The sequence below is a fragment of the Lycorma delicatula genome, chromosome 1, assembly GCF_047948215.1.
Source record: "Lycorma delicatula isolate Av1 chromosome 1, ASM4794821v1, whole genome shotgun sequence".
Lineage (NCBI taxonomy): Eukaryota > Metazoa > Arthropoda > Insecta > Hemiptera > Fulgoridae > Lycorma > Lycorma delicatula.
Window position 1 is genome coordinate 228,798,009 of NC_134455.1, and position 24,824 is coordinate 228,822,832.

Sequence of the window (24,824 nt, forward strand, 5' to 3'; positions counted from 1 at the left end):
AAATAAAAAAGTTAAATATGAAAGATATATGTATCTACACACCTTATAGTAATTTAATGTTTTTAAATAATACATAAAAATTAGTTCAGAAAAGAATTTGATACAAACTTACTTTAACGGGTTTAGATCCTGTCTGGGTCCACTTTAAAGTCAATAAAGCTGGTGGAATTCCGGTTACAGGATGGGGTTCTCCACTGCGAGTTTCAAACAATGATAGAGAAAAATCTCGAGCACTCAGCTGACTTTGTGATAAAACAACAGGACTTGCAGAAAGGTTTTTACCACAGTGAATACTAAGATCATAGATTGATGCCTAAATAAACATTAATTATAAAAATATGAGGCATTGAAAAAATGCAAAAACACTTAAGATAATTACTTTGTTTAATATTAGTTACAACACATGTATTCCATGCATACATACATTAAAATAACAATAATAGCCTAACAGGGGAATAAAGATCCAAATAAAGTAATTATTTAGAAGGTAAAATTTTCACATACAATTACAATTTTCAGATGAATGAAAATTGTTATGATTATTGAATGAAAAATTACATTTTTCAGGTGAATGTTTGGCAGTAGCTTTGAACTAAAAAAAACATAAAACATTTTCATAAATGATAACTTTAGTCTACAGAAGAGCAACCTGAATTATTAATGCTTCCAGAGGTAACTAACAAATGTTAAAAAACTTAAAAAAAAAAAAGGTTTAAAAGATGACTCTAGCCCAGATGTAGATAATGTTTAATGTTTCTAAGAAAACAAGATAAAAAAACCCCTTTGGCACGCCGAAAGGCGGAGGTAGATTTCACTAGTGCTAAGTAGGGGAATAAATTAAATTGATTGATTGATTTGCATGGCATTTCTCCCGCCATCACCACATTCGGTCTAAAGCATAAGACCAAATGTCTGGGCCACAAATGGCTACTGAGCCTCAAATCAGTTTAGCGACCAGTGTCCTAACTAGCTCCTAGAGCTAACCTAATTGCGTGAGCAAACTAAGCATGGTGCCACACACCACTTGCTTTGTGTCCTACCCCTCACTTGTCATATATTCTAAAATGGGTAGGCACATCCCATCAACTACTAATTATATATGACACTCAATAAATTAAATTTATCTTGTCAAGAAAGCAATTCTGCCACGCCTAGATCGCTGTATACCTGTCTACCAATATTAAAGCGCTTTGAGCACTAATTGGCTGATGGCCAGCCATAAATCTCGGGTAGCTTCCCATAGCAGCGAGGTAGGAGTCTTTCCCTTAAATAAACTACTGATGCCAGTTGAACAAAGCAATGGCATCAGGGAACACCCACACGGTCCAACAATGCGGCTCATGCCACATTGACTCGCCGCTGATGAATGGCCAATTTTCCCCTTGACCTCTAAGTTCCAGGGTGGCCTAATTCCTGGCTCCCCCCAAGAGCTGGGCAGTCGAACATCATATGTTCATTCGACTAGACCTCCCCACAGACACACAGTTCATCAGCTGCCAGGCAGAACCGAAACAAATACTGGTTCAAGTTCTCGTGGTTGGAGAGCACCTGGGCACCCAGTGCCTTTAAAAACGAAGGAGAGGCATACCATCCCCTCAAGTCCTGTATAAATCTATACAATGACCTTCCCTTAGTCGTGGTGTGCCATTCTTGCTGCCATACACCCATTACGAGGCTGTAAAGCCGCCTCCTCCTCAGGCGCGAGATGGGCAACTGAACAAAATTTAGAACCGGTGCATTGTGATCGCCATTCTGTTCCAGTATAGGTCCGGCTCAAAACCATATCCCAAATACTTCGGCCTCTCTGCCTCTTCGCAACTTCCACATGGCCACCCAAACATTTACCACTAAAATGATAGGGAGAACCTTTCCCAATACAGTAGAGGTTGTTTTAAAAACACCAGTACATACTATTAATGTTCTGCGCTGGGCAGTCCTTAAATTCTGAATAAGTGCACTATTTCTGTTCAACCTATGCGCCCAAAGAGGCAGAATAAGGGGTCATACTTTCGAAGACACCTCAGTACACCATGTACAAATGACAGCCCAACAGCCCATAATCCTTCCGAGCAATCCTCCTAAGCTTGTGCATCATAGAGACGGTGACCGCCGCAACTTGCCTAATGTGGTTGCTAAACGGCAACTTCTCATCAAACAAAACACCAAGGTACTTATGAAGTTTAGCTCAGCTGATCACACAGCCTTTATACGTGATGTGAGGGTTACGAATTATGATAATCTGTCGGCATCCTTGAGACGCATAAACTTCATTTTGGGCACAAAAATCTTTAAATTTTGCATGTCCATACAGCCCTCTGGGGTTGACAAAACCGCCAGCGCCCAGTCTTCTAGCTGCAGTCGTGAATTACCACTCACTAACAGGAGGCAGTCATTAACGAAAGCCTGGGCCATGACCCCTTCTGGGAAGGTCAGTACCAGAAATCCATCAAATACAAAGTTCCACAGCAGGGGACCAAGAACGGAACCCTGCGGGCTTCCCTGGTGACAAATGTATTTACAGCCGGGTGGGAATCTCTAAACAGAGCAGTACGGTTAGACAAATAGTCACACTATGGTCTACAGGGCTAAGGGAAAATTGCGGTGTTCCAACTCATAGAGGATAAAACTCCAACACAAGAAAGGAAATACTGCCTCTATGTTAATAAAAATTGCCAAAACATATTTACAGTCAGCGCCTTCCACCTCAGCAAGAGCATTTAAGATGCAATCCTTCATGCTTTACCAGTTCCACAACCAGCCATTCAAGCAACTTGTTGATTATCAGCAAGAGACTGATGGGTCAATAACTGCTGACCTCACTAGGTCTTTTTACATTATTCTTAATGTAAAATTAATTTTGAAAAAAAATTTTAAAATTGCAGTATTTTAATTTTGTGGGGAAGTAAATAAGGGAGAATATTAGAGAGATCAAAGCAGCTTAGAATAAACGTTTTTTGACCATCAAACTTAATATTTTTATCAAGATATGGATGATTATATTACTCTGAAGGGATGTCCAGTTGCGGATGAATTTGAAAGGGTTATGTGATTACTATATAGAACCTGAAGAAGGAATAAGCTTTAAGTATTGTTAGAACTTGTCAATTGGTTCAATAATTCTTGACATTATTACAAAAAAAATCAATATTGTATTAAAGTACAGATTTGCATAAACAAATTTTTACCTTAATTACACTTTTTACATTTTTATAAACATTCATTTTTATATTATTGATTAAAAAATTACAACTTTTGTAGATGATTCAGACTACATTTTTTGGTTTTAAATATAAATTGCAATGGCCTTTATAAGAATGGTTCTTACAGTTGTAAATTATAAATAACCCTTAACATGAGGGCAGTTTTGAAAGTAACCTCCGTTGTAGCATAGTAATAGTGTTAGTGGCACCACAATTGAAACATCAGCATACTCTCTAAATCAGTGTGCTTCCAGCTGTGTCAGTGTGAGCTGTATACTTTAGCCCATTCACTTGTTATAAACTAAAAATATGAGCACTGCAATAGAAAATCCTGTGAAATGCAAGGTGTATGCTGTCATAAGATTTCTTTGGACACAAAATGTTTTGGGAGCAGACATCCTCATCAGTTGTGTACTATGTATGGCCCAAATGTTATAAGTGACCTTACAATGCAGGTCCGATTTTTAAAAATGGAAGTAAAAAACATTCATGAAAAAAGAGAAGAGTGGTGAACCTTCTGTTGAGAATGATGGTTTTTGTCAGTGAAGTTGATGTAAAAGTGAGTGAAAATTAAAGATTCATCGTCTCTGAACTTTCCAAACAATTCCGGAAATTGTTCGTATAGTTTTGTAAGAGATTGCATCAATAAATTAGGCTACTGAAAGTTCCGTGCTCGGCGAGTTCCAAAAATGCTCATATAGAGATCCATTGAACCAAACAAATGAGTTCTACCTTAGACTTCCTTTCACACTACAATACAGAAGGAGAAAGTCTTTGAAGCAAATTAACTGGGGTGGCCTACATAAACGTCAAAATGAAACAACAGTTGATAGCCTGGAGTCATACTAGTTCTCCATGCAAGCCAAAGAAAGCTCGCCAAATTTTGTCAGTGAAGAAGGTTATGGTTAGGTTAAGGTTAAGGTTATGGTTATGGTTTTTGGGATGCCAAGGGAGTTCTTCTAGTCAATTTTATTGAACATGGTATGATTACTTCAGCAGTCTTCTGTGAAACTTTGAAGAAACTTAGGCAAGCCATTCAGAACAAACATCATGGTATGCTGTCATATTGTGTTGCTTTTTCATGATAACGCTCATCCTCACAGTGCTTGAAGAACTCAAGAACCTCTGAATCAATCCCAATGGGACATTTTTGATCAACCCATTACAGCCCAGACTTGGCAATGAGTTATTTTCATCTCTTCCCTAGCATGAAGAAATAAATGGCCTGCATCGCAGACTTCACTGATGACGACAAACTTCAAAATGCTGTGAAAGTTGGCTAGGTACCCAGGCGCCTGGATTTTATGAAGAAGATGTTTGTAAACTGGTGAAACACTATGATAAATGCTTGAATTTAAATGACGACAGTGTTAAAAAATAGTTAAAAGCTGTAGTTTTAAGTTGTGTATAGTAAAATATTCTTATCTATGCAGGTTTTTTTTATTTATAGCCAAAGAGAGCTTACTTTTTGAACGACCATTGTATTAATGAAATCAATCATTGCATTACTTTTTTTTGGTATTAAAATGGTCAACCTGTTGATTTATAGTTAAAAACACAAGTAGAAAACTGCCTTAGTCAGTTTACAATTATAATAGAATTAAACAAGTATAAACTACAAGGTACCAGAGAACAAACACTGATCACATCCTTAGATAATAGTATTATATGAATGAAGAGGGTGAATCAAATATAAATACTAATTTTTTTTTTTAATTTATTGATTAATAATACACACAATTCATACCTTTAATTTTTCTATATAGTCTCTTGCATCATCGATGCAAGTCACACTTTTGCCAACAATTTGGAAGCTTGAATTTTCCTTGTTCATAAAAAGTTTGACGACAAGACATCAACCAATTGACAAGCACTCCTTGATGTTTTCGAATCATTCCCCTCCAAGCAATCCTTTCAAGGGCACAAACAAAAACTAGTCACAGGGGAACAAATCTAGACTGTAGCGAGGGTGGTCGAGGGTTTTCCAGTGCATTTTTTTCCAATTTATCCCTTGCCAAAATCACAGTGTGCGGCCTGGTATTGTCATGGTGAAGGATGACATCTCTGATGGGCATACCCTGTCTTTTGTTGACTATAGCAGCTGGCAGTAGTAAGCCGCATTCACTGTTCGTTGATTATGGAGAAAATCGAGTAAAACTCCCCTTGAGTCAAAAAGAAATTGTTTTGAGTCAAAAAAAAAGACAGATTTTGGCCTTCACTAGGCAGCCCTCATCCTTCCTTCACCACTCCTTACTCACCAGTTTTGACTTTGGAGTGTAACAATGGGTTCATGTCATCACATGTGACATGGTGTGAAAAAATCATCCCCTTCTTGCTGAAATTGATTCAGAAATCACTCACAGATCTTCAACCTGACCTGTTTTTGATTTTCAGTCAACAACCTTGGAACCCATAGAGCATTAATTTTTCTAAAGCCAAGATGATCAGTGATAATGGATTGAGCATTCCCATAGCTGAATTTCTGATGCGATTTCTTCAAAAATGATCCAGCGATCACCTTCGATAAACTCTCAAATGGCATCTTCATGTCAGCTGTGAGACATGACCTTGGGTATCGATCATAATTTTCATTTTCTACACTTTCTTGCTCGCTCTAAATTGTCTGGCCCACGTATTCGGTTCTAGAACAATGTAGCGTCCCCAAACTGTACCTTTAAACAAGTTAAAATTCATGCAGGTTTAACACCTTCATTAGTTAAAAACTTTATGATTATACATTGGGCAACAGACAATACAACCTCTTGCTCACTCACGGCTGTATTGATGGCAAATCAGAGTGAAGAAGCTAATCAAGCTGCTTCCTCCTGACTAATACACTAAACATTATGTCCCCACTACGCCATCAGCTTGGAACTGCTTGCTGTGTAGAATATCAAAATTACAATTTAAATTTAATTCACCCTCATACATCGGAGACCAAACTATTACAAATATACTATTATTAATTAGTATATTATTTTGTTGGTATCAAATATATGTTTCCCACGTTATTATAATTTTATAAATATATATAAATGTAATAGATCAACACTAAGTACAGAACAATTGAAACAGAATGACTTAACTTATTTCATTACATAACAGAAGCGCTTTCGTGAAGTTGATTCGCATCATCAGCTGCATACATTATATATATAATATATAAAGTAGCCAGTTTTATATATATATATATATTATTATTATTATTATTATTATTATTATTATTATTATTATGCTTTTACGGCCAACATGGGACCACTTAAGTCAATTTTAGTTGGATCTTTTCTGAGAAAAGCGTGTTATTTTACTCTTTCGAGCTGCCCAGTATTTCTTCATCCGTTCAGATCTTGCTTTCTTTTCTTCATCCGTAAACACCCTCTTCCTTGTATTTTGTCGTTTGTCTGTCTTTTGTTTAAATCTAATGCTTTTATCTTTTAGCTTTGTAATTTTTCCAGTTTTATTCTGTAGGTCAGTCAGGGAAATTCCCAATTCTTTCATATCTTCTCTAATTTCTTTGATCCATCCTACTTCTAGCTTTTGGAACCAGAGCTTTTCAATGATATTTCTTGACAGTCTTGTTTGCGGTGTCCTTATGAGATGACCGAAGAAAGAGATTCTTTTTTTCCGCATAGTATCAGTAACAGGCTCTATTTCTCGATACACCACCTCATTTGGCACAATCCACCATTGGCCTTCTTTTTGGTGTTTTTTATTGATACACGTTCTGACAATTCTCCTCTCTATTTTCAGAATTTTTTCAATTCGGTTTTTCTGAGTGATTTTGAAAAGGGTCTCGCTTCCGTAGGTGACTTCTGGCTGTACTACAGTTTTATAATGTTTAAGTTTTGTTTTAGCAGAAAGGCATTTTTTGTTATATGTTGACCAAGTTAATTTTTGGGATTTAATCATTTTATTTGTCCTGTTTTGCCATGTCACTTTTTCATTTAAATTATAAGTTATTATTTCCCCTAGATATTTAAATTGTTTTACTATTTTAATTTTCTGATTGTTTACCGTAATGTGCTCTATTACCAGAGGATCTATGGCCATTAGTTCAGTTTTTCCGAAAGAGATATGAAGCCCTATCTTTTGTGCTAGGTTTTGAAGGCTCATGATTTGTGTTTTGGCTTCTTGAATATTATTTGCTAAAAGAGCGAGGTCATCTGCAAATCCTAGGCAATTTAGTGTGATGGAGTTTTTCTTAGTACCCATTTTTATATTTTTGGGATTTATATCATACCATTTTCTCATGACAAATTCAAGGGCGCAGTTAAAAAGGAGTGGTGAGAGGCCGTCTCCTTGCCTCAATCCAGTTTTTATGTAGAAGGGTTGAGAGAGTTCACCTCTGAATTTCACTCTGGACTGGGTATTGGTTAAAGTTAATTTTATAATGTTTACGAGTTTAGGGTGAAGGCCCAGGTTTCTCAGAATATTCAGCATGGATGGTCGGTGTATACAATCATAGGCCCTTTTAAAGTCGACGAAGGTGATTATTAGTTGTTTTTTCCGTCTTTTATATAAGTCCATCATAAGTTTTAAGGATATTATTTGCTCCGGGCAACCTCTCCATGGCCTAAATCCCCCTTGGTATTCCCCAAGTTCCAGTTCAAGTTGGTCTTTGCATCGGTTGTATATGATTCTCGACAGGATTTTGTATGTGCAATCCAGGAGAGATATGCCTCTGTAGTTTTCAGGATTAGTTTTATCCCCTTTTTTATGTAATGGATGGATGAGGGCTGTGGTCCAGTGTTCTGGAAGTTTTTCTTCGTTCCATATTTTCACGAGGCATACATGTAGGGAAGTTTTGACTGAATAAACTGATGAGTGTTTCCAGAGTTCTGCGAAAAGCTGGTCTTCTCCGCTTGCTTTGTAGTTTTTTATTTCATTTAAGGCTGCGAGAACTTCTTGAATTGTTGGCGGGTTGATATTTACTGGTGAAGTTTTAACTGGAGTTTCAGTGTCAATCTCAAAAAGCTCTGGGGGGTCGTCACAGTTGAGGAGTCTATTGAAGGTTTCTGCCAAAATTTCAGCATTTTCTTTATTGGTGTGGGCCATATTTCCTTTTTTTCCTCTCAGCATAAGGGTGGGTGGTTCATATCTTTGAAGAGCCTGACCAAAAATTTTATAATAGTCTCGGAAATTAGTTTTCTTGGAACTTTCTTCTATTTGCTGAATCAAGTTTTTTTGGGCTTGTCGTTTGGTTCCTCTTATAATTTTCTGAGTTATTTTCCTTTGTTTGGTGAATTCATGGTTAGATTCTTCAGTTTTCTGGGTTTGGTGGTTGATCCAAGCCCGGTGTCGGTCTTTGACTGCTTTGTTACATTCTTCATTCCACCATTGGTGTTTTTTTCTTGGGTTTATAGGGGCTAGTTCTTCAGCTATTTCTTTCAGTTGGGATGTCAGTTCTTTTAAATTATTAGTTAATTTGATTTTTTTTGTTGTTTCTTCAAAGATGGCATTGTTTATTAATTTATGTGGATCATAAGCTCTTTTGTTTTTAGGTTGGGATTTTTTCTTTTTATGCGGGGTGAATTTTATTTTAACTTTAATTAAGTAATGGTCCGATCCAGTATCTGTTCCTCTCAAGACTTTTACATTATAAATCTCCTTGTGATAATTCCGGTCCATGCAAACATGATCCAGTTGCCATTCTCCTTTTTTCCAATCTGGGTGTTTCCAAGTCTTCAATTTGTTTGGTTTTCTCATAAAATAGGTGGATTTTGAGATCATATTATGGTTTCTGCAAAATTCGACAAGTCTTTGGCCGTTCTTGTTAGTTTTCTTTTGGGCAGGCCATTTTCCGATAATATCACGATATCTTCGTTCTTTACCAAGTTGGGCATTAAAGTCCCCTATTAAAATCTTCGTGTGGGTCTTATTTATGTTTGCAGTTTGGTCAAGAAGTTCCCAGAATTTGTCCATCTCTTCTCTATCTTTTTTAAGATTGTTTTTGTCATTGGTGGGAGCATGGACATTTATTATGGTGTAGAATTTATTGGCTGATTTTAGGGTTAAGATTGAAATCCTGGGGGAGTAAGACTTAAATTCTACGACTGAGTCAATTATTTTAAGATTGATTGCAAATCCTGTTCTGAACTGTGGGCAATTCTTCATCACACGTTTCCCGGGGATTCCTTTGTAAATTCTGTAACCCTGAGATTCAAATGGCTCTCGATCGGTGTTTCTCATTTCTTGAAGTCCTGCGATTAGGATATTTTGTTTGTCCATTATGTCTGTTAGAGTTTTTAGTTTGCCGGGTTGAGTTAGAGAATTAATGTTGTGAGTGGCAATGTAGTTTATTTGCTTGTGTCTTATCCTCAATTTTGAAGTTGTGTTGTTTTTGGGTGTTTCCAAACGCTCCGATTCATTGTTATCTTTTAAGCAGCTGCCCACCGGATCCGAGTGCAGCCTTCTCTGGTATTTACCAGACGGTGGATTTTTTCTTAAAAGACCTTCCATATTTGACTTTCAAAGGCAAGTCAGCCTTGGGTGGGAATAAATTCCCGAGTTACAACTCTGGATGTGATCCAGAGAGGTGATTCCGATTTAGTTCACCATAGAAATCTCCACGTTTCTAACTGGTTATCCAGACGAACCAACGTGGAGGCGCAAACCGATTTTTTTTAATTGAGATTTTAAGTATGGAGAAAGTTTAAATCGGTTCCGGAATCATTTCGTCCATATATATATATATATATAAAGTCGCCAAATGGCTTTGACGGCACGTGGCACTTGCTAAAATTATGGCAGCACTGAAAAAGGCCATTTTTGTCATCGATTGGTTTTTTTGACAGCTTGTTGTAATTACTAACTTTATAGTAACCCTGAGAAGGGCTGTTGTCGTCAAATGGTCAACGACTGATAATTCATAACCTTGTGGTGGTCCTGAAAAGAGCCATTTTTTGTGTTAGCTCTGAGAAGAGCTGTTGGGTCCGGAAGCTGGTCTCTGGTGAAGTCGGAGAGTTGCAGCTTGTCCATTGGAGTCAGAGCTGGCTTTCCCTCAGTGGCTGTTGGGTCCCCACTACAGTATGGCAGAGGTGGCCCCCAGAGCACCACTCCCTGATGCAGTTCTCCCTGAGTGATCCCATGCTGGGCCGGCTACTGCTGCTGAGTCCACCAGCCAGGGTGATTGAAGCCTGGTGAGCTGGGTGGGAAGGTAGCATCTGCATCCAGCGACTTCCTCAGCGGTCTGGCCAGGCCTGCTGCTCCGGCAGGGATTTTGGCTTCTGCTTCTTCTTCTTCTTCTTCTCCAGGTGGTGGTCGACGATGAATAGAAAATTCACTCTTGTGCATGCTTTTTTTATTGAAGCCTGAGAGTGGTGGGGCTGCAGTGCTGCTATGGTGGATGAACTGTGCGTTGGGAATGATGCTTGTATCAGCTAACATCGTTGCTACCATGTTCACCCACCAATATCAAATTAGGCATATATGTGGTGACAATATATACATTACAAAAACATAAAAAACTTGCAATCCATAATAACATACCATCCATTCACTTATTTTTGAACTAATTAATTTTTTTTTAAATTAAAAATTTTAAATTATAATCGCAATAAAAGATAAAACCATAAAATATAAAAATTTTAAAAATATAAAAAATTGTTTAAAATTACAAAGATCAATTAATTAAAATTAACAAGACAAAATTAAAATGTAAATAAGTAATTAAAGATAAAAATTGAATAATTAAAAATTAAAACTTTTAAAATAAAACAAAAACTTAACCAAAGCAAAAGCATATGCTAGCCATTTCACTTATTTTACCAATTTAAAAAAAAAAATATATATATATATATATATATATATATATATATATATATATGTGCACACACTTATTAAAATTAATTTATTTTTAAAATGTTTTTTAATAGAAATAAACAATGCATATGCATTGTTTCAAAATAGCCTTAACTATTATTACCTATTACTCAACTAAATTGAATCGAGAACCTGTTATAAGTTTGTTAAATTATAAAAAATAGATTATACAGGATTTTAATAAGAGTTACTTATGTGTCTTTTATATACAGTACAAATAGAATAACCATTAAAAAATAGAAACAACGTGTAGAGTCATGACATTGGTTTACCTTCTTTACTCGGGTCTTGTGACCCAGTAATCTTCTTCTTTATTAATTAATGAATCGTTTTATACATATTTTTAATAACTAATCCATTTTAATAGTTATTTATTTATAGTTTTAGTTTAATAATTTATTTAGAGAACCAGCAACAATGCAATGCATTTAGCCACACAATTAAATGCATGGCAAGTTTTGTAAAAATAGAATAAACTATTAAAAAATAAAAACAAGATTTCCTTTTGAAGTTAGAACAAAAACTGATTAAATTTATTATAGTATAATCAACTTCCTTACTTGACAACTTTTTGATTCACCAAGCTTTGATAGAAAGACATGAGGCTGAGAGAAACGCAAATGTATAAGTGGAATTACATCTGTGAATCTCACACTATCAACAGATTTACAAAGACTACAGCTTATAGCACTACCAGTAATCAACATCTCTAGTGGTACGAAACGTTCCTTAGGAGCACTCCTGAACAAAACATAAGATTATCAAATTACAATGACTGCAAAACACAAAACATCAACACAATCTTTATTTATTTTAAAAGGAAACAATGAATATTATAACTGTATTCACTGCCACAGCTATTCTTTTAGAGCAATTATAACAATTTACAATGCCCCAGAATGCTGCCATGATGAATAATAACACACCTTTCTTCCAACTTTTTTTTTCTGTATGATTACAAGAACAAAAATCTGGTACATTAATATAGTTAATTTTTTAGATATATATATATATATATATATATATATACACACACAACTTGTTTATATAAACTGGATGTCCAAAAAACTCTTGTATCTGAACTCTGGGGTTTCAAGAATGAATACAGTATTTATTTTGCAACACAATAGTATGTTTTGCATAATCTTAAAGCAACAATAATTAAGCTTTAGTTACACCATCTCCATCAATAGTAGCTACATTATACTATTGGACAGGCCAAGATGTTTAGAGTCTGGGTTTCAGTACCATGATCTCACCAAAAGAGAAAGCACAATGCATGTACTAATTAGCAGAAATAAAATTAGTGACTGTTGTTCAAAGAAATTATACGCAAGTCTATTATAGAAATTCTTAGAGTGACAAAAACATATGTAAGTAGTGTAAACAGTTTTTGGAAACTGGTAAAATTTTGAAAAGGACAATCACAAGGTAGGTATAAAACAAGTGCCAAAAACACAGAAAGAATCAGACTGCCTTTCCAACGAAGTCCAAAACATTCAGTTTGTAGTGTTAGTTGTCAACTAAACATTCCTAAAAGCAGGCTGTTCATGATCTTGTTCAGAAGTGATTGAAACTTCATGATTATAAACAGCAGCTACTCCATGAAATTAAACCTAAAAATAAGCTACCAAAAGTTCTGTAACAACCAGTTAGACTTCATTTTTTTTTTTTAAGAAAACCACCTGCAGCACATTTTATTTTCTGATGAAGTAGTATTTCATTTTTATGAAGTCATGAATTACCATAATTATCACTATGGGGCTCAGAAAATTCACATGAACTGGTGTAATTCCACAACTTTCAATGTAAAAATCCACAACTGTCCATTCACTGAAAGTGAATGTCTGCAAATTATCATGCATAATCAAATGTTTGGGCCATTTTTTTCTTTCCATGAGCAGATTATTATGGGCATAGCATACTTTGAAAAGTTAGAGAACTTTGTGTTTAAGAAGGTTGAAAATAAGGAGAACCTAATTTTCCAACAGCGCGTAGTCCTTCTACATCTTGCAGAAGTAGTGTAGACTGTGTTCAATAACAGGTTACCAAAAGACTGAATTGGCAGAGAAGCTCCCATCGTTTGGCCACTGTGAAGTCCAAATTTGACACAAATGAACTCATTTTAAGGCTATAAAAAACACCATATACTAAGAAAAAACAAGTCACTTGACCACCTGTGCCAAAAAAATAACAGTAGCCAAGGAAGCCAATCTTGCAGATATGATACCCAGAGGTGGATTATCGGTTTGAAATATGCTGGGCTGTAAACAGTGCTAGTACTGAGTTATAGTAAGAGGAAAAATAACTTCAGACATTTTACTTTCACACAAAAAACCTATGTTTGTAATTATAAACAAAATAAAGTAAATTTAATTTTAAAACAGAGTTATTTTTCAGATGCAATATATATATATATATATATATATACACGGGTTTTTTATATACATCACTGTTAGTCGTATTATTTTACTAAAATTAATGTTTTTAGGATTCATATTATTCCTTTGTAGTGTTGAATTATACTTAAATTCAATTAAATAACCACTTAATAAAGAATATTGAGATAATACATATATTATCTTAATTTTTCATTCCATACTTTCTCACAGGATGCCACAACCTCAATCATGACTGAAATAAAGCCATTATTGCATAATAAAAATTTTAAAAACAATAATAAAATAATGAAGACTGGATGTTAATTTACATGAATTCTGCTGCTACCTGTTGCAATTTTTATAAGACTACCTCCACCAAGTACTGTCTGATTATTTATCAAATCGAAATTTTGTTTGTATTTATACACATAATATTTTTCTAATATATTTAATTTTAAGTCATCTTTATTAATTTCTAATATTTCTAAATTTGTGTTAATATCAGAAATAGAATGTTTATTAGGTAGTCTACCATATAAGATAAACCTAATTGACTTATTACCGTAATTTCTATAACCTTCAAGAAATCTAGTTTTAAAGAATCTATTTGTTTTTCCTATATAAATGCCATCACAATCATTACATTTAATTTTATTAATTCCATACATATTGTATATTTTATTATTATTTTTCTTTTTTAAATATTTTTTTTATTTGATTATTACGTTTATATGTTGATTTAAATATTTCTTTATTGTAAGTTTAAGTAATGTTTTCAATGTTATTATTAATGTACAAATCCTTTTTGTATATTTTTTCACTCTTATGTGTCTTATTATGTATTAGTTAAAAGGTAGTTATTTTGCTATTGTGCTTTAATAGATATTATTAATTAAAGTAGTATCATAATTGTTTTCAAACGCTTTTTGTTTTATGATGTTTATTTCCTTATTTAATTTTTCTTTGTTACCATGTGTGTATTTGGTTGGTCTATTAATCATATTCACGTAATTGTTATTTTTATGAAACCAAGAGTGATTTGACTTTTTATGAGATGTTATATTATTAAATATAGGTTCTCTATATACTGATGTTTCAATTTGGTTATCTGTGTTTATTTCTATATTAACAAGTGTGTAGTTTATTTAACAGGTATATATATATATATATTTATATATATATTATATGAAACATAAATGAAAACCACCAAACCAAAGTAATTAGATAAGTTAAACTTACCAAATTAATTTCCAAAACTCAATTTTCACGGCATCCCACATTTTCAGTTAGTACTGAACTGAATTCTATAATTACATTATAATTATTTTTTTAAAATCTGTTGTTTTAATTTTATTTTAGATTATTTGTTTTGAAATTTGAAGTATCTTTACAAAAAGATTGCATTATTCCTGTACTGAACAGCAAAATTTGCATATACATTCATAATACTTCAAATTTCAAAGTAAAGAAAAATCTACAATCAAATTAAAATTATTTTTTATTTAAAAAACTACATTATAATATAATTATAGAATTCAGTACTAACTGAAAATGTGAGATGTAGCAAAACTTTATTCTTTAAGTAAGTAAAGTAAGTTTAACTTATCTAATTACTGTGTTTTGGTGGTTTATATATTTCATATAACATTAAATTTTATTAACACAGTGGTAAATATGTTAATGAATTATTTTTATTTTAAAAAAAATATATACAAATATATACACAGTACCATGCAAATTAATTAGAATACAGTTGTTTTTTTTATGTTGTGGCTATACTGCTTAACCACACCCATTCTTTAAATTGCATATATAATGTGAGGTTATTGGTCTTTGGTTGTTTAGTAATTTTCATGTTATAAACAGCATTCTGTGAAAGTTTATTTCATTTTTTATTACAAAATCATATTTTCATATTTTTCATTCTGTCTGTACTGAATATATAGATAATGGACATAACTTCAGGAAAGCATTTCAAAATTGTTTCTCTTTCTGAGCATACCAAATAACTTCTGGTAGGTTGTTGAACTAGGGATAGTGAATGCTATTTTAAAACAATTAAAAGAAACTGGTTCCATTTCACCTCAAAGTAAAGGCAAATGCGGTCATACTTTTACTACAACACAAGATTGATATTAGAAAAAAAGTAAACTTGATCCTGTGGACTTAAATAAAAAATTAGCACCCAGTGGAACAGATTGACAACTGAAAGATGCCAACTTCTTGCAATAAGACAAAAAGCTTGTTAGCCAGCTAAAAAGCACCTTTTAACATCAATATGAAAAAAAAAAGAATGGCTCTTGTACACCAAAGTACATGCTAATTGGTGTAAGAGTGTAAAAATGTTATGTTTTCTATCACATTTATATGTTCAGGAACAAAGGGTTTCACACATTAGAAAAGCATCAAATGAAAATACTTCACTGGATGAAATCCAACAATCAATTAAACATTCCAAAACTTTTTTTTGGGGTTGTTTCACATTTGAAGGCCTTTGTTCATTACTTCCAGTAGGTCGAATGTTGAAAAGGGATGGATATATCAAGATTCTGAAAAATAGGGTTGCCCACAAGGCAACAACAAAGTGTTCCAACAAGACCTGGCTCCGTACCATACTGCAAAAAATTGGAAAAATTTTTCAAAGTAAGTAACATTAATATGCTCCCATAGCCAGACAAACTCCCCAAGATTAAACCCAACTGAAAATCTTTGGGCAAGTCAAAAAACAACCCTCAAAAATGAACTGTACCAAAAACATAATCCTCATTATAGCCATATCGGTATTGGTTTCTTGATGAAGAGTTTAACACAACAGACACAAAAAAAATTTTAACAGGACAGGAACTGAAAAAAAAATATTATAACAAAACAGCAGTAGCAAAATAGAAATTATTTACATTACCGTTTAGTAAAAGAGGAAAAGCTAGTGCATGTTGGCTGAGCAGATGTTGACGGTGACATAGACAATGCTCTGTTCACACTAACTGAATGTACACTAACAGCATGAAAATCTGAACTTCCTGCACAAGTAAAGAGATTAATTTTATTACATTAGATTAATGTGTATTACAGTATACAGTCTGGTATAATTTTAACACTTTATATCCTACTCTTAAAAATATAAAATATAATTGATTCAAATCATAAAATAGCAAATTTATCAATTTGACTTATATATTCACAAACTGAATTATAATAAATAACAGTATAAAAATTACACAGATATTTGGACAGAAAATATTAATAAAACAAATTACATCAAATAAGTACACAAATAAACCAATACAAAAACTTTAAGCAAATTACTTGCTCCTTAGAATTAGTCATTCCAATGATGACAGTCCACAAAAAAAGAATTAAAAAAAAATATCAATTTTCAATAAAAAAAGATCGCTTTCAATATAGTTCAAAAACAACACATTTAAGGGATCTAGTCACTACCATGAAGGAGCATTCAACTTCCCCCAAGCAACAATTTCTTTTGCAGAACTTGACAGCAGTGTTAAAGATGTAAATCTTGAGGATGAATTCGCAATGTATAACCCTACAAGCTTTATAAAAAAATAAGTACATGTTATTCTACAGTGAATTTCTACTATTCAACTTGTGATTACCAATAAAAACACCTTGCTTGGATTATTGTGACATTGTAGCAAGACTGCTAAAGCACTTAAAGAATCTAAAACAGCTAAACTTGATGTAGAAACTGATATCGGTATTCAGCTAACAGTAAAGTATATGTGCAGTTACAGAATATGGCCAATATACATAGATTCAATGTAAAATTTAATACAGGAACTGTCGACATACAAATATAAGTTGTGAAAAATTAATTACGGGCGAATATTTTATGTTTTATATTTTTAATCTACATTATAATTATTACATTTATTTTCAATTAATAATGTTCATAAAAAGTGCAAAACTACACAATGAATCATTCACCACAGGAAGACATATGCTCAAGCAATCCTTCATAATATTCTTCCAACAATAACATAATGAATATATTTTGGCTAAAGAATTACAAAATTTATTTGTTTGTATGAAAAATATCTTTGGATTTCCTAACTATTTCTTAATCTAATCAATAAAAAAATACTGAATGTAAACTACAATTATAAAAATGAATATTATGTTGAAAAAGAATAAAAAAATCTGAAAAAATAAAAATTGTACAATTAAAATACCATAAAAAATACATGCAATAAGTTTTAAGTCTTGAAAATAAGTTAAAATGAAGTTCTTTTGAAAGAAACAAAGATAATTTCTACAAATAAAATTAAATTGACTGAATTAACAAGTAACAAGAATTACACCAAAGTTCAATAACAATAATCAATTACTGTAATTCTATTTTCTTACTGATAATAATCTCATCAAGACAGAACAAACAGTATTTAATAAAAGCTGTCACAGCATAAAACAAAAAGGGCCTTTTAAATATTTACAATAACTAACATGAAAAACTTTTATTATTGATGGTATAGGTTTAAGTAAAGGAAAAAGTTTAATTTTGAAAAATGTCATTTATAAAAAACAAGAAGTAAGAACTAATTAGGTCATTCCATAAAAAAACATTATTAAAGAAAACTAGATAAAAAAGTACAATCAGAAATAGTAAAATATCTATAACAGTAGTAATACTAACTTTTTAAAATAAAATTTCATTTTTAAATTTAAATTTATTATATTAAATCAAAAGGGAAAAAAATCCTTTAAAGGTTTATTTAAAGGTTGAAATTCTCACCAGCCTCATCTCATTAGCACTAACTAAATACTGAAGCATGAAACAACAATTTTTTTGGTGGGGGAGGAGGAATAAATATTTATCAATCTGACAACCCCAGTGCCACCTATCATAATTATTTTTTATACATTTTATTACTTTTTAAATGTTTTATAGTAATTATTTTATTTCTATGCTTACATATATGAAAACTATATTCCATAGATTTAAGGGTTATGTATTATTATTTTAAACCAAAACTATGTAAAAAAATCATTTACTAGAACTAATACTTGGGTAATGAAGCAGAAAATAACAAATACTGTATATAACAGATAATTATGTCATTTAAATAATCATAAAATTCAGGTAAATTAACATCATGAATATCTAAGTTTGTAAATTTAAAAACCTATTACTATTTATTAAAACCACAATGTATGCAGTTTGAAAATGACAAAGCATAATAATAAAGCAAATACTGGACATAATAAAGTATGAAATAGTATCAAACAAAATAAATAGTTCAACTCATTACCTTTTCTCTGTTGAGCTGAAGGAGATGAACTGAAGGTCTCAAGGCCACTGTCAATAGAATCAAACTGCAAAGGAATAAAAGGTGCAGGAGGCTGAGGTATCATTATTGGAGTTGCTATTCCAACATCATTTTCTACATTTTCTGGTACAACATTAGAAATTTCATTGGCCAATACACCACATAACTCAATCTGGTCAGTAGAAAGTGTCACCAGAACTTCTGACACAGCATTCACCTAGAAAAAAAATAAAAACTATAAATTAATAAAAGTTCTTAAAAAAATGTCAATGCTAATAACTGACTTTCTTGAATTGGTAATTTTTATCAGTGATCAATGATAACTATTTATCAAACACAGGCATAACTAATCAATAACAGCTTACAAAGTATCATCAAATTTTAAACTCTTTAAAATAACTTCTTTTTAAATTTTATAATGAGATATGAAAAGGTAACTTCACGACTTTGCTGGTGACTTATGTGATTATTTAATGTGGGATCACTTCAATGGTCAAAAGTTATGAAAATGCTCAAATAATTCAGTAACAATCCAAACATATCTTTTACACAAAATTTTTGGAATTACATCACAAAAAAGAAACAATTATTTTTGTACAGTATTCAGAAATATATAATGGTACACAAGTGTGGTTTCATTTTTTCCTTGCCAATCTATTTTCATAACCTTATTTTTATTTTAGTTTTTGTTTCAAAAGAAAGTTTTAATATTCAACCAAAATATATACAAACCAAATGATGTTTTATAAAATTATGTGAAACCACTCTTTCTTTTTATTAACATTTTTATATATAATATATTAAAGATTTCTGAAAACTAATTGAACCTTTTATTTAAAAATATAGATTTTTAACCATTTTCCAACTTCTCAGCAAGAATATGTATTGGAAAGTGATAGGATAGTTAGATCAAGACGTATCTATATTTCCATAACATCTGTTTTTTTTTTTTAAAGAAAAAAAGAGTTATCTCACATTTAGGTCTGTTATTGATTAATCTGACTACATTTTATATTTTATTTTTTCTTTCTTACTTTCCCTATTATGTCATATTGAATGTAGAAAATATAATTTGTAACCATTCTAAATTTTGTTGGTTACAAACGATATATATATTATGTCAACGGGCGTCTGGCGGGGGAAGCCAGACTGTCATTCTTTGTTTTCGGGGCTAGTGTGAATTTAGCAGTCACGGAGTGGAGACATGTTTTGAGTTGGATCGCACGGAAGTGATGATGTGTTCTTTGTTCGATGAGACAGGACAGTGAGACTGGGTAAATAGGTGTATTCGATGCGAGGTCATCATTATTTTTATATGTGCAGGAAAGTATCCTTATGTATATGAAGAGAAAAATTAATAATATGATTCCATATAACTCTTATATAAATGTTTAACTAATGTTAGGAAAAAATTATCTTCTTGTATTGTTAACGTTAATTACGTTATTTTATATATATTTTTTTTTTTTTAATATGACATACGAGTAGTGTGGAAATGTGTTTTCTATGACTCCATATATATGATTCAAAATAATTTTGATATGCTTAATATGTTCAATTTATGTTAAAAAATTATTTTTTGTATTGTTAATGTTAATAATTTTTTTAATTTTAATAATATACATGTGATCAGACTACATAGCCCTAGTACATTTTTTCATTGTTCCCCCTTAATTTGAATTGTTCTGTGATTGAGCTTTTATTTTATATTGATTCTACAATGAGCTTTTCAAATTAAATTTTCTTTTTTTTTAATTTGGAAGTAAGCTCGCAAATTCATACTGAACAAATATTTCTTTCCTTTTTTTATAAAGAACAATGCTTCTTCATTAAAATATCATGTTTTTATTTCTAGAATATAAGTAATTCTCCATTTCCTACAGTCTGCATTGAAGAGAGTCTAAAAATTCAACTATAAATCTCAACTCAACCTATGTCCAGTAAGGATTTCCACAATCCATCAGTCAACATTATGGTACAACAGCAATCTATTTTTAAATCTCTTATGATCTATCGTAAAAATATAAAATTTTGTTTAGAAGGTTTTTACGCATATCAGTTTGTTAAACAAAACAAAGGACCATGCCATATTGCATTGTCGATAAAAACTCCCATTATAACAGCTCCTATCTCGCCATAGTTTTCAATAACTACTTTTCTACCTGTATCAGTAGCAGCAACTTTTACTTTAAGCTTTTCAGACATTCTTTTACAATCCTCATTTGTTTCTGATAACACTATAATGCACCTTCATTTTGGTCTTACACTGAAAACTTTTTTTTCAATTACAATCTCAATTATCAATGATCTCAATTAATCATCAATGATCACTCTCATTTTTAAATTTATCTTTTACATTATTATTATGTAATAGTTTCTTATTTCTAACTAAAACATAATTAGTCTTATTTTTATATTTTTTGCAAGGATAAATTAGATTCACTTCTTCCATATCCTTTTTTTTAAAAAGATATTCATTATATAAAATTATGCCATACAAAAGTAAGCCAGCTTCTGTGCCCTGTTATTTCTTTTCTTGTGACAGTAATTACCAGTTACCACTTATAACGTGTAAATTTCTTCTTAAAATTCCTTCCTTTCTATCACAATCATTCAATACAACCAAATAGTTTCTAAAATCCTGCAACATACTATTAAAACATTTAAAAGACATTATAAAACCTTCATCACATTTTTCAACATAATGAGGATCAACCATCAGAAAATGAACTAGGACTGTTGTTGGTAATTTATTTTCTTTTAACATAATTTTATTAGTCCAGTTCTGTCTGTAACTCCTGTAAACACTACTAAATATTTTTCTTTAATATAAATCATATTCCCTTACAAACCTACTCAGCATCCAAATTGAAGAGTACAACCCAGTTTTATTCTAATAATTTTTTTCATAGCTTCTTATAACATTAATGTAACTAACATAATTTAAAATAATTTAAATAAAAATCCTTTATATGGGAAGTTTACCCTGTACACCTTCCTATATTGCACAATCTTCCCTAAGGATAAGGTAATAAAATATATACTGGAATGCAAATATATATTTATTTTATTTATTAATTAACCGAGTAATATTTAATATTCACTGGCATAACAATAATAGATATTAAAAAAAATGAAAACTTAAAATATATACATAATCGGTCATTGGACAGCTCCAAACGTTCTTATTCAAAGTCTTGACATTAGGACCCCTATTGAGAATTTTGAAGATTGACCAAAGGAAAAACATATCTTTCAGTTTTTCAGTGTTTCTGTAATCATCAAAATAAAAATAACAATACAAACAACATTTACCTCAATAGAGTGTCCACAAACTACTGTATTTTCTTTATATATTATTGCAGGTGCAAACACAAAACAAATATTAGTAGGTGGAATAACAGTCAACATATTTTCTAAAGCAGGTGGAGTGGAAGACGGGCGCCTTCCTTCATTCCAGTCTAAGGCAGGATTTTGTAGTGATGGTACAGCATCTTTTATCAGCATTGATTTTAGCTCATTCCAAACACCTACAAAAAATTCAAATAATTATTAAACCATTAAAAATAAATTACACAGTTTTTTTAAGCCCTCCTAAAGAAGAGCAGACAGAAAGAAACTTACTACAACTAATACATGCTTCCCTGATAATATGTGCATTGCTACTAATATAAGTGTGACAGGGTCTGGAAAACTTAATTCATCACCAGCAATTAATTGCTAGCAGTTTACTCCCATGTCTGTTTATTGCATAAATAATTTATAGCCTACAAATGATCACTAGCATATTTAACGTCTGAAGCAATAAAATGTGTTTGGTCAAATCATAAAAAGCTACTTTTTTATTCAATTTTTTGCCTTAAGCTATGATTAGTATACTTTTGGAATTCTATGAACTATGAGGGAATAGTATGAAAGTAAAAAACACATATATGGAAATATATAATTTAATAGGTAGATTATATAATATATTACATATTATATAATAGTTACATTATCAAAGAAATAGTATAAAATCCATTACTTAAACAATACAACAACTGGATAGTTTTTAACTAAACTATCATTAGGTATGTCATAGTAGAATGCAAAAATTTTAAATGAATATTTAGACAATCTTCAGAATCAGCACATGGTAATAATTAGTACCAAGAATTACAGTATGATATACTGTAATATCTACAATACAGTATATCATTATTAATAAGAAATATTATGAGCTATACCTCTTAATCAACAATATCAGCAGCCCGTTCATCATATGTACTAAAAAGCCTTTTAACTCGTTCATTGCAATCACGATACTTAGTTTTTGTTACCAGAATCACTTCCACTTAAACATTGTTCAATGCTCATTTCTTTAATACTCTGTTCTTTTTTAATGCAATCAATAAATTTCCAAATGTTGGGATAAGCAGCAACTTGTTGCTGAAATACTCCATGCCACCCTTAAACAGAATTATTCATTGTTGGTAATGAACCAGCTGGTGTACGTTTCACATTTAATGGGAATACTTTAGTGGTTGACGAAGATGTCATTTGGTTGGGCATCCAATCTATTTTCACATAAATGTTCAAAAACAATCATCACAATAGGAGTGAGCACAGATGTAACTGCTGCCAACATTAGCATATTTAAACAAATTAACATCAGTTTCAATAAGTTGTTTCAGTCCATTATTCTGAATGGAACAAAAAATACATAGTGAAAAGTGGAAAAAAAAACCAGTTGCAAAGCATCAGGATAAACTCTTCTGCAAGTATTTGTCACTGCCATCTCAAAATCTATATTTATTAATTGCAGGGATGTAGCCATTTCCAATACTTTCAGCTGCTTATTAGAATATAACCAAGCATAAAACCAATAGATATGATGGCATCTGAGAAGCAACAACGTTATGTTGCTAAGAAGTCCGGTGAGTTGACTTCAGAGAAAGTGCGGGAAATTGAACGAAATGGCAATGCTTTGTGGCAGGCCAGATGTGATGAAACAGAGAGTGAGCGTTATATGCATGATCTCTTTCCCGATGTAGTTGGTTTACGGAGTGCCACTTGGGTACACCCTAACAAGTATATGATAAAATTTCTTTCTGGGCATGGCGCTTTCAGAGACAGATTGCAGAGACTTGACCTGGTGGACTCCGGTATGTGTCAACAATGTGGATAGTTGGACAATGCCTATCATGTTTTTTACATATGCCCTAAGAACGAACCAATGCACATGGAGACTATTATCGGACTCGATATTATCAGGTCGGTGTTAAATCTCCATGTAAATTGGAGGAACTGGACCAAGTGGACAATCGTTGAGAATTTCATTTACTTGGCAAGGGAAAGGACTGCTGAAGGATCTCACAGCTGCACTATGCTGTCATCTCAGAGATAACGCATATCACAGACGACAGGATGTCTGGCATACACATCCCCAACTGCCTGCAAGACATTCATGGAATTTGAACAGACTAGCACGTTTCTAAATGCTAGGCCAATCATATTTACGGCTCCACCAATAGCACACAGCTCAAGAAAATTACTGACAACAGTGTGGATGGGAAGTACAGGCCAAACCTGCACGTCCCACCGCCAACCACAAAAGCATAACCAACAGAATTCACACTTCCAGAGCCATCCACACAAATCACAGCATCAAGATTCACATCACTTACATTATAAAACCCTTCTCGCATTATAATCACACCCATGTCCTCTCCATGATACCGACAAAGACCAAAGCAGCAATTAACAAGAGAAGGTCAGCAAGGTGGACAACAACATGGAGCAGCAGTAAGAACTGGAGGCAATTGCATAACCAGAGCCAATAAAAGGTGCCAGGCCCCAATGTCCAGCCGAGCAGCAGATCTCGGCCATTCTCGACATTAACCAAGATGCAGCCTAAAGAACAAAGCATCAAAGGTTGGATGATTCTGCTGCACCCCAATAAGAGCAGATCATGCAGCTTCGTCCCCTCCAAAGGGATGGTCCACCACTGTCCACCAGTAGACCTATCACAGTGCCCAAATGAAATGCACCTACAGCAAGGTGGATGAACAAATGATGGACTGCATTAAGCAATCCAAAAGGAGTGGACAGCAGACGAACAAGCCATGAAGCCGCAGTCCAAGCGGGAACAGAGTAGA

The 24,824-nt window shown here is 32.5% G+C and overlaps 1 protein-coding gene across 2 annotated transcripts in view; it reads right to left on the reverse strand.

Moving 5' to 3' along the window:
• Positions 1 to 24,824, reverse strand: part of Vps13B (vacuolar protein sorting 13B) — a 368,739-nt gene that overhangs the window by 171,241 nt on the left and 172,674 nt on the right. For both annotated transcript variants that reach the window (XM_075373949.1, XM_075373942.1), the window contains exons 27-31: positions 22,003 to 22,217; positions 18,670 to 18,904; positions 16,305 to 16,422; positions 11,582 to 11,762; positions 113 to 313 (exon numbers count right to left, since the gene is read on the reverse strand). In XM_075373949.1, the coding sequence (XP_075230064.1) occupies positions 113 to 313; positions 11,582 to 11,762; positions 16,305 to 16,422; positions 18,670 to 18,904; positions 22,003 to 22,217 (950 nt within the window). The remainder of the gene's footprint in view (positions 1 to 112; positions 314 to 11,581; positions 11,763 to 16,304; positions 16,423 to 18,669; positions 18,905 to 22,002; positions 22,218 to 24,824) is intronic.